The sequence below is a fragment of the Trachypithecus francoisi genome, unplaced genomic scaffold, assembly GCF_009764315.1.
Source record: "Trachypithecus francoisi isolate TF-2019V2 unplaced genomic scaffold, Tfra_2.0 Lachesis_group2, whole genome shotgun sequence".
Classification (NCBI taxonomy): domain Eukaryota; kingdom Metazoa; phylum Chordata; class Mammalia; order Primates; family Cercopithecidae; genus Trachypithecus; species Trachypithecus francoisi.
Genome location: NW_022681465.1, coordinates 145,909,016 through 145,924,687, shown reverse-complemented (window position 1 = coordinate 145,924,687; position 15,672 = coordinate 145,909,016). Strand labels below are relative to the sequence as shown.

At 43.4% G+C, this 15,672-nt stretch overlaps 1 protein-coding gene across 5 annotated transcripts in view; it reads right to left on the bottom strand.

Annotated features, from left to right (window-relative positions):
• Window positions 1–15,283, bottom strand: part of LARS1 (leucyl-tRNA synthetase 1) — a 70,632-nt gene extending 55,349 nt beyond the window's left edge. The window contains exons 1-4 of one of the 5 annotated variants that reach the window (XM_033180767.1): window positions 15,119–15,283; window positions 9,658–9,776; window positions 4,316–4,403; window positions 3,238–3,318 (exon numbers count right to left, since the gene is read on the bottom strand). In XM_033180767.1, coding sequence (XP_033036658.1) covers window positions 3,238–3,318; window positions 4,316–4,366 — 132 coding nt within the window. In that variant the 5' untranslated portion in view covers window positions 4,367–4,403; window positions 9,658–9,776; window positions 15,119–15,283. Of the gene's footprint in view, window positions 1–3,237; window positions 3,319–4,315; window positions 4,404–9,657; window positions 9,777–14,978 lie in introns of all 5 variants that reach the window. The other 4 variants (XM_033180766.1, XM_033180765.1, XM_033180768.1 and 1 more) reach the window with 4 other exon arrangements.
• Between the last annotated feature and the right edge of the window lie 389 nt (window positions 15,284–15,672).

Sequence of the window (15,672 nt, the reverse complement as noted above, 5' to 3'; positions counted from 1 at the left end):
TCAAGAGTTCGAGACCAGCCTGGCCAACATGATGTCTCTACTACATATAAAAATTAGCTGGGCATGGTAGCACATGCCTGTAATCCCAGCTACTCAGGAGGCTGAGGTGAGAGGATCACTTAAACCCAGGAGGCAGAGGGTGCAGTGAGCCGAGATTACACCACTGCACTCTAGCCTGGGCGACAAAGCAAGAATAAGCCCCATGTCTCAAAATAAATAAATAAAGGTATAAATCATGTACCTCAAAATTCACTAATTTATAAATTAGTATTTTTTTATAAATTAGTATTTTACCTCATTTACTCGCAAACATTTATTCAACACCCAGAATATTCAATATAATATATTATATACTGTATATGTTAGATATATAAAGATATAGGAAACATAATGTGTTATCATTTTGGATAACATTAATAACATTGTTTCTCAATTTAAAGATTACTGTCACATATACTCTATTAGTTATCATCACAAGCCTACCAAGTAGATAGGACAGGCTTTAAGTCAGAAAACAGAGATGAAGTGATTTACCTTAAGGTTATATATACAGCTAGCAAAGTTACAGACTTAACCCTGGACTTTCCACTCTAGCTCTTATCAATTATACCACAATGAGTCCACTGTCAAAAACAAAGATGACACCAAGTAAACGCTGTTAAAGTTATGAGAAAAATAAGAAATACAGAAGTAAAAAAATTTTTAATGGAAAAGTCTCTTCTATCTAGAAGAATTTCAACCACTAATACAATAATAAAAACAGGCAAGGATGTTTAAAGGATGCTAAAACCACTGGGTTATTGAGTAACAGGACATTCAGAGGCTCTCAAAGTGTTATCCTATAGATTACTTTTTAATTTATTTCTTTTTTTTTTTGAGATGGAATTTTACTCTTGTTGCCCAGACTGGAGTGCAATGGCGCAGTTTGGGCTCACTGCAACCCCTACCTCCCGGGTTCAAGCGATTCTCCTCCCACAGCCTCCAAAGTAGCTAGAATTGCAGGCGCACGCCACCACGCCTGGCTACTTTTTTTACTTTTAGTAGAGATGGGGTTTCACCACGTTGCCCAGGCTGGTTTCAAACTCCTGACCTCATGTGATCCTCCCACCTCAGCCTCCCGAATGCTGGGATTACAGGCATGAGCCACCGTGCCTAGCCTTACTTTTTAATTTTATAGGAGGAAAAGTCACCTTTAGAATGAGGAAACCTGGCAGGATTAACTTAATTTCACTAAAATGGGACAAATTGCCATTTTATATGCTTTTGAGGTGATACAATGGGAAGTTTACACCTCAACAATGAAGTATTCTTGTCAAAATATTTAGCCCAACCCTGATCATGAAAAAACAATCAGAAAACTCATATCATGGGACATTCTACAAAATAATTAGCTTAGACTTCAAAAACATCAGTATCACGAAAAACTACAAAATAGTGAAAAGAATGGATAACAAGATGCAATGTGTGCTCCACAAAATAAAAAGTGAAAAACAGCAAAGCATGGTGGCGCATGCCTGTAATCCCAGCGCTTTGGGAAGCCAAGGTAGGTGGATCACTTGAGGCCGGGAGTTCGAGAGCAGCCTGCCCAATATGGTGAAACCCTATTTCCACTAAAACTACAAAAAATTAGCCAGGCGTGGCAGCAGGCACCTGTAATCCCAGATATTCAGGAGGCTGAGGCAAGAGAATCACTTGAACCTGGGAGGCAGAGGTGAGCCAAGATCGCACTCCCCACCACTGCACTCCAGACTGAGTAACAGAGCAAGAATCCATCTCAAAAAAAAAAAAAAAAAAGGGAAAAACAGAAGGAAAGGACATTTTAAGTCTACAGAAATTTGACTACAGATTAGATGAAGATGGTAATATAATATCAATGTTGAAGTTCTTGGAGGGGATAACAGGACTCTGATAATGTAGAAGAATGCCCTTATTCTCAGAATACATGCTGAAGTATTTAGCAACGACATGTCATGATGTCTGCAACTTTCTTTCAAAAAGTTCACAGAAAAAGAGAGAGAAGGGGGAGAAGGCCAGGCGTGGTGGCACACACCTATAATCCCAGCACTTTGGGAGGCCAAGGTGGGTGGATTACCTGAGGTCAGGAGTTTGAAACCAGCCTGGCCAACATGGGAAAACCCCGTCTGTACTAAAAGTACAACAGTGCACTCCAGCCTGGGTGACAGAGCAAGACTCCAACTCAAAAAAAAATTTTTTTAATTTAAAAAAAGAAGAAAGAGAGAGAGAGAAGCACGCATGCAAGCATGTGTGCTGAGAGACAGAACTAAAACAAATATGGCAAACGTTAATACTTTGTAACTACAGGTGAAGGGTGGAGGGTGTTCATTGTACTACCATTCCACCTTTTCTGTAGAACTGATGTTCTTTAAAATAAAAGGTTGGAGAAGGCCGGGCATGGTGGCTCACGCTTGTAATCCCAATACTTCGGAAGGCCGAGGTGGGTGGATCAACTGAGGTCAGGAGTTCCAGACCAGCCTAGCCAACATGGTGAAACCTCGTCTCTACTAAAAATATAAAAATTAGCCAGGCGTGGTAGTGGGTGCCTGTAATTCCAGCTACTCCAGAGGTTGAGGCAGAAGAATCGCTTGAACCTGGGAGAAGGAGTTTGCAGTGAGCCAAGATCACACCATTGTATTGCAGCCTGGACGACAAAAGCAAAACTCCGTTTCAAAAAATAAATAAATAAAGTAAAATAAAATAAAATGTTGGAGAATAAAAAGAAACAGGATTTAAATTTCCTAATCCTATTATATAAGGGAATCGTTTCAACTCTACTTTTCTTTCCTATTCTTCATTGAGAATTATTTCTAATACAAACTTAACACAAATGAAGATATTTGCAAAAATGATCAAAATACAATACAACCGTTTATTATTTTATGCCGGCATCTTACATATGTCACAAGTGCACAATGGCTGTACATTTTTCCTTTTAGTAAAATAGAATCAGTTATTACCTAATTGTAATACAGACATAAATATACAAGGCAACCAAAAGACATTAAAATCACTTAGTGATCACTTAGACCATAATGGATGCCCTTTATTTAAGCACCTCTTCAAATGTTATTTTTAAATAAATTTTCACTACAATAAATTCAACTCATTTCATACTTTAATGCAGCAATACTTGAAAATCCTATTTTAAGCTCTTGAATTGGGTATTACTATTAGATCCAAACTAAAAAGAGTAGAAACTAATCTTATTAGCAATCTTACCTTAATAGGCATTCCAGTACAGTGCAGGCCAAAGGGAAACAGACAACATTTTCCTTTCAATCGCTGGTACCCTACAGCAAACTACAGAAATAAAATCAAATTTAAATTGCAAATATAAATGCCAAATACAAAATGTGAACTTTTCACACAAAAAAATTAGTTTAGTTTTCTTCTTCACATCCTCCTTTGGAACCCCTTAGATTTTAGGCATTCCAAAACTCACCAATCTAGGAATTACTTTTGAATATGCATACATGCCCAGACCCTTGCACACGTACACACATGGCACATGAAAATTAAATATAAAAGTTAAATTACTTAAATGGGCCGGGCGCAGTGGCTCATGCCTGTAATCCCAGCACTTTCAGAGGCTGAGGCTGGTGCATCACAAGGTCAAGAGTTTGAGGCCATCCTGGCCAATATGGTGAAATCCTGTGTCTACTAAAAATACAAAAATTAGCTGGGCATGGTGGTGCATGCCTGTAGTCCCAGCTACTCGAGAGGCTGAGGCAGGAGAATCGCTTGAACCCGGGAGGCAGAGGTTGCAGTGAGCCGAGATCACGCCACTGCACTCCAGCCTGGCGACAGAGCAAGACTCCATCTCAAAAAATAAATAGGCCGGGCACGGTGGCTCAAGCCTGTAATCCCAGCACTTTGGGAGGCCGAGACGGGCGGATCACGAGGTCAGGAGATCGAGACCATCCTGGCTAACACGGTGAAACCCCGTCTCTACTAAAAAATACAAAAAACTAGCCGGGCGGGGTGGCGGGCACCTGTAGTCCCAGCTACCCGGGAGGCTGAGGCAGGAGAATGGCGTAAACCTGGGAGGCGGAGCTTGCAGTGAGCTGAGATTGGGCCACTGCACTCCAGCCCGGGCGACAGAGCGAGACTCCATCTCAAAATAAATAAATAAATAAATAAATAAATAAATAAATATTACTTAAATATAAAAACTATGCTTTAAGGAATTTTAAGTTCTCTTAACAGGAAATAATAAATTCTATAGATGCCATTTCCCTCAAAACAATATTTGTTAAAAACCTTCCTCCCCATCATAGCAAACATAGGGAAACATTACCTCACATTTGGATAAAGAAAACATGTGTCCCAAATGAAGGCGTCCATTCATATATGGATATGGGAAGGTTACAAAATACTTGCCCTTGCTGCAAAACAACAATATAAAAAAGAAAGTATAGAAGAATAAATGTTAAGTTCCTTTTACAATAAGGAAGTGGGGTGAAGGAAGTGCTTAATATTTTTTAAGTTTAATTATTTAAAAAATATTTAAAAGTAAATTTATAAATCCAGAAATGTAAAACTCTCTAAAATTGAAAATTACTTTAGATTTACAAAGAATAAGACATTTATAGGTTGCTATTAAGAATTAAATAGCCTTGTAACAAATACTAGAGGTTTAAACTAAAATACTTGAGTAAAGATAATATACTAGGTCAGGCGTGATGGCTCACACCTGTAATCCCAACACTTTGGGACACCAAGGCTGGCAGACTGCTTGAGGCCAGGAGTTCGAGACCAGCCTGGGCAACATGGTAAAACCCTGTCTCTATTAAAAATACAAAAACTAGCTGGGCATGGTGGCATGCGCTGATAATCCCAGCTACTCTAGTGGTTGAGGCATGAGAATCAAGAATCGCCTGAACCTGAGAGGCAGAGGTTGCAGTGAGCTGAGACGATGCCACTGCACTCCAGCCTGGGCAAAAGTGAGACTCCATCTCAAAATAATAATAATAATAATAATAATAATAAACTAAAAAAAAAAAATTCTTTAATACCCTATGAACCTAGGCTAATTTAATGTTTTACTGAATAAATGAGATTTGTTTTCACTAGATACGAGATATATATAAAGTAATTCAAAGTCCCTCAGGTAATATAAAACATCCTCAATATTACATGATATGTGACAGATTCACTTTAAAAGCATCCTTTAAAGCTTCTTTTATTTTTTTAAATTTTTTAGTTGTTTTTGTAAAGACAGGGTTCTCAATATAAGAATCACCATGAGCATGAGCTCATAAGCCACCATGCCTGGCCTGTATTCTTTTTTCTTATGAAGAATATCTAACATACATACTATATTATGAAGCATAATGAAATGAACACTTGTAAACATACCATCTGACTTATGAACCCACTGAAACTACCTGTTTCCTCTCTACCGTCCCACAAGAGAAACCAATATTCTGAAATTAGCTTTTACCATTCCCTTGTTTTTGAATAGTTTGCACACTTGCCAGCACCCTTAAACAATTTATCATTTAGTTTTGCTCACTGGTGAGTTTTATACAAAAAAACGGCATACTTCGTATAGATTTCTGCAATTTGCCTTCTTCATTTGACATTATATTACTTTCTTCAGTGTTACTGCATACACCTATAATTAATTCTCTTTCACTAAACAAAGCAGCTTTTTCAGTTCACTTTTAATTATTTTAAATTACCTTAAAGTTAACCAAACCTCTAGAAGCAAATAGAAGCTTCAAATTATAGCTTAAAGTATAACACCAGAGACTGTACTACAGCAATTTCTTTTTCTCTTGAAAAACAAAACAAAACATAGGCTGGGGCCTGGTGGCTCACACCTGTAATCCCAGCATTTTGAGAGCTCAAGGCAAGCGGATCACCTGAGGTTGGGAGTTCGAGACCAGCCTGACTAACGTGGAGAAACTCCGTCTCTACTAAAAATACAAAATTAGCCAGGTGTGGTGGCACATGCCTGTAATCCCAGCTACAGGGGAGGGTGAGGCAGGAGAATCGCTTGAACCCAGGAATCAGAGGTTATGGTGAGCCAAGATCACACCATTGTGCTCCAGCCTGGGCAACAAGAGCAAAACTCCGTCTCAAAAAAATACATATATATCCATTAGAACATAGCTTAATAACCAAGGAAAACAGACTTTTGAATCAGAAAGTCCTAAAAACAAGCCCAAGCCCAGTCAATTCCCAGTGATGTAACACCTTGAACTGGTTACTTAGCCTCTCTGTACCTCAGTTTCCTCAGCTGTGAAAGAGAAATTTTAAAAGTTGTTAACCTTAAAGGATATTGAGAAGATTAAGGCCAGCCATGGTGGCTCAAACCTGTAATCCCAACAGTTTGGGAGGCAAAGGTGGGAGGATTACTTGAGCCCAGGAGTTCAAGACTAGCCTGGGTAAGACAGCAAAATTTCATTTCTACAAAAGAAATTTTTAAAAGGCTGGGCGCAGTGGCCCATGCTTATAATCCCGGCACTTTGGGAGGCCAGGGTGGGCAGATCACTTGAGCCCAGGAGTTGAAACCAGCCTCAGCAACATAACAAGACCTCATTTCTACTAAAAATAGAAAAATTAGCTGGGTATGGTGGTGTGCGCCTATAGTCCCAGCTACTCAGGAGGCTGAGGTAGGAGGATCACCTCAGCCCAGGAGACAGAGGTTGCAGTGAGCCGAGATCCCACAACTGCACTCCAGCCTGGGTGACAGAGGCTCACTCTATTTGACACCACAGACTCTGTCTCCAAATTAAAAAAAAAAAAAAAAAAAGATTATGGCCGGGGGCAGTGGCTCACACCTACAATCCCAGCACTTTGGGAGTCCATGGCAGGTGGATCATCTGAGTTTGAGACCAGATTGGCCAACGTGGCAAAACCCCATCTCTATTAAAAATAAAAATTAAAAATTAGCTGGGCGTGGTGGCACGTGCCTGTAATCCCAGCTACTGGGGAGGCTGAGGCAGGAGAATCATTGAACCCGGGAGGCAGAGGTTGCCGTGAGCCGAGATCATGCCACTGCACTCCAGCCAAGGCAAGAGAGCAAGACACCACCTCAAAAAAATAAAAAAAAAATTAAAAGATAAAATGAGGCCGGGAGTGACGGCTCATGTCTTATAATCTTAAGAGCTTTGAGAGGCCAAGGCAGAAGGATTACTTGAAGCCAGGAGTTTGAGACCAGCCTGGGCAACATAACAAGACCCTGTCTCTAAGAAAAAACAAATTAGCCAGGCATGGTGGCGCATGCCTGTAGTCCCAGCTACTCAGAAGGCCAAGGAAGAATTGCTTGAGCTCGGGAGTTTGAGGTTACAGTGAGATATGCTTGTGCCACTGCACTCCAGCTTGAATGACAGAGCAAGACTTTGTCTAAAAAAAAAAGAAAGAAAAAGGCTAGGCACGCTGCCTCGGGGGGCCGAGGCAGGCAGATCACCAGGTCAGGAAATTGAGACCACCCTGGGCAACATAGTGAAACCTCATCTCTACTAAAAATACAAAAATTAGCTGGGCGTGGTGGTACGTGCCTGTAATCCTAGCTACTAAGGAGGCTGAGGTAGGAGAATCGCTTGAACCAGGGAGCCCGAGGTTGCAGTAAGCTGAGATGGCGCCACTGCACTCCAGCCTGACGACAGAGCAAGACTTTGTCTCAAAAAATAAAAATAAAAAAGAAAGAAAAAGAAGATTAAGGGGCCGGGCGCGGTGGCTCACGCCTGTAATCCCAGCACTTTGGGAGGCCGAGACAGGCGGATCACGAGGTCAGGAGATCGAGACCATCCTGGCTAACACGGTGAAACCCCGTCTCTACTAAAAACTACAAAAAACTAGCCGGGCGAGGTGGCGGCGCCTGTAGTCCCAGCTACCCGGGAGGCTGAGGCAGGAGAATGGCGTGAACTCGGGAGGCGGAGCTTGCAGTGAGCTGAGATCTGGCCACAGCACTCCAGCCTGGGTGACAGAGCGAGACTCCGTCTCAAAAAAAAAAAAAAAAAAAAAAAAAAGAAGATTAAGGGGCCAGGCGCGGTGGCTCACGCCTGTAATCCCAGCACTTTGGGAGGCCGAGGAGGGAGGATCACGAGGTCAGGAGATCGAGACCATCCTGGCTAACACAGTGAAACCCCGCCTCTACTAAAAAAAAATACAAAAAAATTAGCTGGGCGTGGTGGCGGGTGCCCAGTTACTTGGGAGTAGTCCCAGTTACTTGGGAGGCTGAGGCAGGAGAATGACCTCAGGGAGGCCAGTGAACCAGGGAGGCAGAGCTTGCAGTGAGCCAAGATCGCGCCATTGCACTCCAGCCTAGGCAAGAGCGAGATTCCGTCTCAAAAAAAAAAAAAAAAGAAAAAGATTAAATGAGAATATGCATGTAAAAAACCTGCCACATTTGCTAGCACACAGTAAGTGTTCAATGTTAACTTACTATTATTGTTGTTATTATAACTGTATTTCTTCAATCTGAAAAAGCACATTTTCTTACATCTCAACATATACAAATCTGGGATATATCTTATAATTGATGCATACATTTATTGTAGCACTGTTTGGGGGAATTATTTTGTTTCTGTTTTTCCAAATATCATGTCATTATGTTTGTCTTTAAATCAGTATTATTTTAGTATCAAGGCAATGCAGTATTTATGAATATCTTCAACATTTATACTTTTACAAGCATTAGGTTTACTCATAAAGAAAAAACACAAAAGTTTATATTTTCTGTCTTTGGAGATAATAACCGTTATGAGTCTAACAGAATAACTTTATCAGTCAGCAAAGAAAAAAATCTCAAAACATCCTTCTTTGTCCAAATATTCAAAATACTGTAGTCTTTAAAACAAAACTTGAGAAAAAAAATCTTTACAGCCAGGCACGGTGGCTCAAGCCTGTAATCCCAGCACTTTGGGAGGCCGAGACGGGTGGATCACAAGGTCAGGAGATCGAGACCATCCTGGCTAACACGGTGAAATCCCATCTATACTAAAACATACAAAAAAAAAAAAAAAAACTAGCCGGGCGATGTGGCGGGCGCCTGTAGCCCCAGCTACTCGTGAGGCTGAGGCAGGAGAATGGCGTAAACCCAGGAGGCGGAGCTTGCAGTGAGCTGAGATCCGGCCACTGCACTCCAGCCTGGGCGGCAGAGCGAGACTCCGTCTCAAAAAAAAAAGAAAAAAATCTTCACAAATCCCATAAGAAAAAAGATCCTGCCGGGCGCGGTGGCTCAAGCCTGTAATCCCAGCACTTTGGGAGGCCGAGATGGGCGGATCACGAGGTCAGGAGATTGAGACCATCCTGGCTAATACGGTGAAACCCCATCTCTACTAAAAATACAAAAACGAGCCGGGTGAGGTGGCGGGCGCCTGTAGTCCCAGCTACTCAGGAGGCTGAGGCAGAAGAATGGCGTAAACCCGGGAGGCGGAGCTTGCAGTGAGCTGAGATCTGGCCACTGCACTCCAGTCCGGGCGACAGAGCGAGACTCCGCCTCAAAAAAAAAAAAAAGAAAAAGAAAAAGATCCTAATTCATATGCAGAAAGTGAAAGTCACCTCCTTTACCCTGTTTCAGGCATTATAAATACAATCTACCTTATGGGTTCCACCAAGCTGTTTCTGTACTATAAAGCCAATGGTTTTAGAAATACAATGTGCAGAACTTCACAAACTATTACTCACCTGGTCTGTTTCTCTAAATTAGATGCATTCACCTCAAACACTCTCTCAGTATCCCATTTCTGTTGGATTTCTTTCTCAATCTTCTTCAAAAAGTCCACTTTGGCTGTTCCTTTTCTTTCCTATTGGACACAAAGAGACTAATCCACTCTGTATTTCAGCATGCTTGCTTTAAAAAAGAATTGGGTTCACAGAACTGAACTGCTCACTGATAGACTGATTTTTCGATGGTTATCTTGAATTTTAAATGAACATTAAAAATTAGGGTTATCAGTCAGGCGCAGTGGCTCATGTGTGTAATCCCAGCACTTTGGGAGGCCGAGGCGGGTGGATTGCTTGAGGTCAGGAGTTCAAGACCAGTCTGGCCAACAGAGCAAAACCCGTCTCTACTAAAATACAAAAATTAGCTGGGTGTGGTGGCAGGTACCTGTAATCTCAGCAACTCGGGAAGCTGAGGCAGGAGAATCACTTGAACCAGGGAGGCGGAGGCTGCAGTGAGCCGAGATCATGCCACTACACTCCAGCTTGGGTGACACAGCAAGACTCCATCGGAAAAAAAAATTGGGATTATCATGACCTGTCTACCTCAAACCTCAAAGAAATGGTTGAACAACTACTGAAATATGTAAAAGGCTTTCATATGCTTTTTAAAAATTATATACTACAATGTAACATTACCATCAAATGTTTCTATTTAGTTAAAATACATGAATATCAAAGATACTGATAGAGAACTTCTCTCCAAAATTGTTAAAGAACTGTTCGTATGAAATTAACATAAAACAGGCTGGACACGGTGGCTCATGCCTGTGATTCCAGCACTTTGGGAGGCCGAGGCGAGAGGATCACCAGAGGTCAGGAGTTAGAGACGAGCCTCTCCAACATGGTGAAACCCCATCTCTACTAAAAACACAAAAATTAGCTAGGCAAGGTAGCACACACCTGTAATTTCAGCTACTTGGGAGGCTGAGGCAGGAGAATCGCTTGAACCCAGCAGGTGGAAATTGCAGTGAGCCAATATCACGCCATTGCACTCCACCCTGGGCAACAAGAGCAAAACTCCGTCCCCAAAAATAAATAAATAAATAAATAAAAACCTGGACTCTTTTCAAGTTTCCATAAAACAGTGATTGCATAAGGTATTTTCTTTCCTAAGAAATAATAAGCCTGCACATCTGTTCATCCCTTTCCATTCCTGCTACTAACCACCTTCATTTAGACTATCAACTCCGCTGCCCCCTCTCACTCCAAAACCTCTTCTTAATAAGTAACTTGGCTGGATGTAGTGCCTTATGTCTATAATCCCAACACTTTGGAAGGTTGAGGAGGGAGGATTATTTGAGGCCAGGAGTTTGAGACCAGCCTAGGCAACATAGCAAGACCTCCTCTTTACAAGAAAAACATTTTTTTTGGCTGGGCGTGGTGGCTCATGCCTGTAATCCCAGCACTTTGAGAGGCTGAGGTGGGTGGATCACCTGAGGCTACGAGTTCGAGACCAGCCTGGCCAATATGGCGAAACCACGTCTCTACTAAAACTACAAAAATTAGCCGGATGTGGTGGTACACACCTATAATCTCAGCTACTCAGGAGGCATAGACAGGAGAATTACTTGAACCCAAGAGGCAGTGGTTACAGTGAGCCAAGATGGAGGCACTGCACTCCAGCCTAGGCAACAGAGCGAGAACAATCTCAGCTCACTGAAACCTCCATCTCTGGGGTTCAAGCAATTCTCCTGCCTCAGCCTCCCAAGTAGCTGGGATTATAGGCGCACGCCACCACACCCGTTAATTTTTGTATTTTTGGTAGAGACGAGGTTTCACCACGTTGGCCAGGCTGGTCTCAAATTCCTGATCTCAGGTGGTCCACCTATCTCAGCCTTCCAAACTGCTGTCATTACAGGCACGAGCCACCCCGCCCAGTCTGTAAAATATAATTTCTAATATTTTTACAGGGGAAAGGACCCACCCACAAAGGCAAAAGTATGTAGGGCCTCAGAGAGCCTAGTTATATCTCCTACCCTACAGTCATGGGTAATATGAAATTTCACTGTATTTATGTGTGTGTGTCTGTGAGAGAGAGAGAGGGCCTCCCTCTGCCACCCAGGCTGGAGCATGATGGTGCAAGCACAGCTCACTGCAGCCTTGACCTACTGGGCTCAATCTTCCCACCTCAGCCTCCTGAATAGCTGGGACTACAGGCATATGCATCACCACACCCAGCTAGTTTTTGTACTTTTTTGTAGATACAGGGTTTCACCATGTTGCCCAGGCTGGTCTTGAACTCCTAGGCTCAAGCAATCCACCAGCCTTGGCTTCCCAAAGTGCTGAGATTACAGGCGTGAACCATCACACTAGGCCAACTTCCACGTTATTACTAAACTCCTCCTTAACCAACTTGAGTTGACTTCTGTTAAATATAACCAAATTATTTTAAGACATTTATGCAGTTGGGCTGTAAATTCCCAACAGGCAGGAACTTTTAAATCTTTTATAGTCACCTTAGCACCAAGAACAATGCCACAGACACAGAAAATATGTAACAAATATCGGCTTGGTGCGGTGGCTCACACCCGTAATCCCAGCACTTTGGGAGGCCGAGGCGGGCGGATCATGAGGTCAGGAGATTGAGACCATCCTGGCCAACACGGTGAAACCCTGTCTCTACTAAAAATGCAAAAAATTAGTGGGGAGTGGTGGTGGGCACCTGTAGTCCCAGCTACTCAGGAGGCTGAGGCAGGAGAATGGCATGAACCCAGGAGGCGGAGCTTGCAGTGAGCCGAGATCGCGCCACTGCACTCCAGCCTGGGTGACAGAGCTAGACGCTGTCTCAAAAAAAAAAAAAAAAATACCTTTTTACCTAAAAACCACCATGGACAGGGCATGGGAACACTGAGGCCAAAGGATCACTCGAACCCAGGAGGTCAAGGCTGGCTGCAGTGAGCTATGATTGTACCACTGCACTACAGCCTGATTGACAGAGTGAGTCCCTGTCTCAAAAAACAAAAAATATGGCCAGGTGCGGTGGCTCACACCTGTAATCCCAGCACTCTGAGAGGCCGAGGTGGGCAGATCACTTGAGGTCAGGCGTTCAAGACCAGTCTGGCCAACATGGTGAAATTCCATCTATACCAAAAAATACAAAAATTAGCTGGACGTAGTGGCACACACCTGTAGTACCAGCTATTCAGGAAGCTGAAGTGGGAGAATCACTTGAACCTGGGAGGCAGAGGCTGCAGTGAACTGAGATCACACCACTGCACTCCAGCCTGGGCAAGAGTGAGAGTCCATTTCAAAAAATAATAATAATACAAATAAAAATTAAAAATATGACCATTGTAAAGAAGAATATGAAAGCAAGTATTTTACAAATTACTTAGAACTATGAGTTTCTTTTCATTGTACTGAGTACAGCAAATGCAAGAAAGCTCTTATTTGAGTTTTCTGTTTCTCAGAAAAACTTGTTTCTCAAAACCTCAGAGATCAAGTGTAATAAAATCTGATATTGGCCCAAACACCAACTTGTTGTATAACTTTAAGCAAGTCATTTGATCAATCTGAGACTCAACTTCCTCACTGATAACAAAAGCTTATTTAACTAAACCAGAGTGCCTAAACTTTGGCACTACTTACACTTTGGGCCAAATAATTCTTTATTTTCAGAGGTTGTCCTGTGCACTGCAGGATGTTTAGAAACATCCCTGGCTTCTACCCAGGATCCTTGCTTTTCACTTACACTGTTGCCTCTGCCTGGAAATCTCTTTCTTCCTATAGTTGCATGGGTTGCTCTCTTACCTCGTTTTTGCCACCTTTTGAGCAAAGCCTTCCTTGTTCATCCTTTTAAAAATTGCAACAGGCCAGGTGCGATGGCTCACACCTGTAATCCCAGCACTTTGGGAAGCCGAGGCAGGCGGATCACAAGGTCAGGAGATAAAGCCCATCCTGGCCAACATGGTGAAAAGAAGAGGGACTCCCTGTGAATTAAGCATGGTGCCCCTGGCTATCCCTGAGGAAATCCATGTGGTCACAGCCTCCTTTCTTCTTAAAGGGGTATCCTGTGAAACCCCGTCTCTACTAAAATACAAAAAAATTAGCTGGGCGTAGCGGCGCGCGTCTGTAGTCCCAGCTACTCGGGAAGTTGAGGCAGGAGTACCGCTTGAACCTGGGAGGCGGAGGTTGCAGTGAGCCGAGATCGCACCACTGCACTCCAGCCTGGCAACAGAGCAAGACTCTGTCTCAAGAAAACCAAAAAACAAAAAAACAAAAAACGGGCGGGATGGCTCGTCTGTAGTCCCAGCACTTTCGGAGGCTGAGGCAGAAGGATCGCTTGAGCCCAGGAGTTCGAAACCCCGTCCCTACTAAAAATACAAAAAATTAGTCGGGTGTAATGGAGCACGCCTGTAGTGCCAGCTGTGGGGAGGCTGAGGTGTGAGGATCGCTTGAGCCCTAAGGTCCAGGCTGCAGTGAGCCATGATCACGCCACTGCATTCCAGTCTGGGCCACAGAGTGAGAATATCTCTCAAATTTAAAAAAATAAAAAAAATAAAAAAAATAAAAAACTGTACTACCCCCACTGTACACTCCCTAGCACCTCTTCCTGCTCTATTTTTTCACCATAGCATTTATCAGCACCTGACACAATATTACCCACACACAAAAACACTTTCTGAAAAGAGAGATTTTTGTCCCTTTTACGGAGAGGCGCTCAATTTTTTTTTGCTGGAAGTAGGAATCAACTTACATACTCCTCTCTCCACCTCGGTTTTATTTGTTTATTTATTTATTTATTTAATTTTTAAGACGGAGTCTCACTCTGTCGCACAGGCTGGAGTGGAGTGGCGCGATCTCGGCTCACAGCAGCCTCCGTCTCACGGGTTCAAGCAATTATCCTGCCTCAGCCTTCCGAGAAGCTGGGTTAACAGGCGCGCACCACTACGCCCGGCTAATTTTTGTATTTTTGGTAGAGACGGGGGTCTCACCATGTTGGCCAGGATGGTCTCGAACTCCTGACCTCAAATGATCCACCTGTCTCAGCCTCCCAAAGTGCTGGGATTACAGCCGTGAGCCACCGTGTCCGGCTCTCCACCTCGATTTTAGAAACGCCAGAGAAATAACAAATATGATATCCAAGTACTAAGTAAAGTTAACAGACATCAGTTCCTGGTTCATCAGCTAGCAAGAAAGAACAAAGCCTCTATGACAGGCACGCCTTAAGCGTGGCTCTCTTTTAGAAAAGGACTTTCTCTTCAGGACAGCACATGGACAGCCCCTAGAGACTGGTCAGTCTGGCTCCAGGGCCCCTGTGGACTCTTCCCGCTCAAACTCACCGCCATTGCACCGCCCAGCCGACTGTACAAATCCACGACAATGACCCTGGCGACCTTGTAACCAAAGGAATGGTTACAACCTTTCCCCTCCCTCTCGAGGATGTCAGGCCCCCCACGAAACTAAAGCACACGCTTCACACCTGCTGAGGCAATCATCCGGCTCCTTACCAACCACGGCCAAGGCATCTCACAGCCCGCCGGGAAGTGTAGTTCGCAGACCACTCGAGCAGAGGCACAGCAGGCGCTTACTGACTACAATTCCCAGAGAAAAACGGGTTATCGGAGTCTACCCGATAGGCCCACTCAGAGAGGAACCGGCAGTGACGTCACTGGCATGTTGAACTACAAAGTCCATGATGCAGTGTGGGATCTTAGAACATCGCGAGTATGCCCTGGTTAGGTTGGAGTTCCTTGGCCATCAACTTTTTCACCCGGTAGAGCCGGTTGCCTGTCGGGATGCCGGGATACGCAGTTAATTACTATTCGGTGACTGAGGCGCTACTTATGGCTTGCCACTATGCACAGATATTTATTACTGTCGGTGGCATTCAACAGCCCAGTATTTAGACATTGTATAACCGCGTATTAACAATCTCCTTTTTGTTATTGTTGTTTTTGAGACGCAGTATCGCTCTGTCGCCCAGGCTGGAGTGCAGCGGCGCGATCTCGGCTCACTGCAACTTCCGCCTCCCGG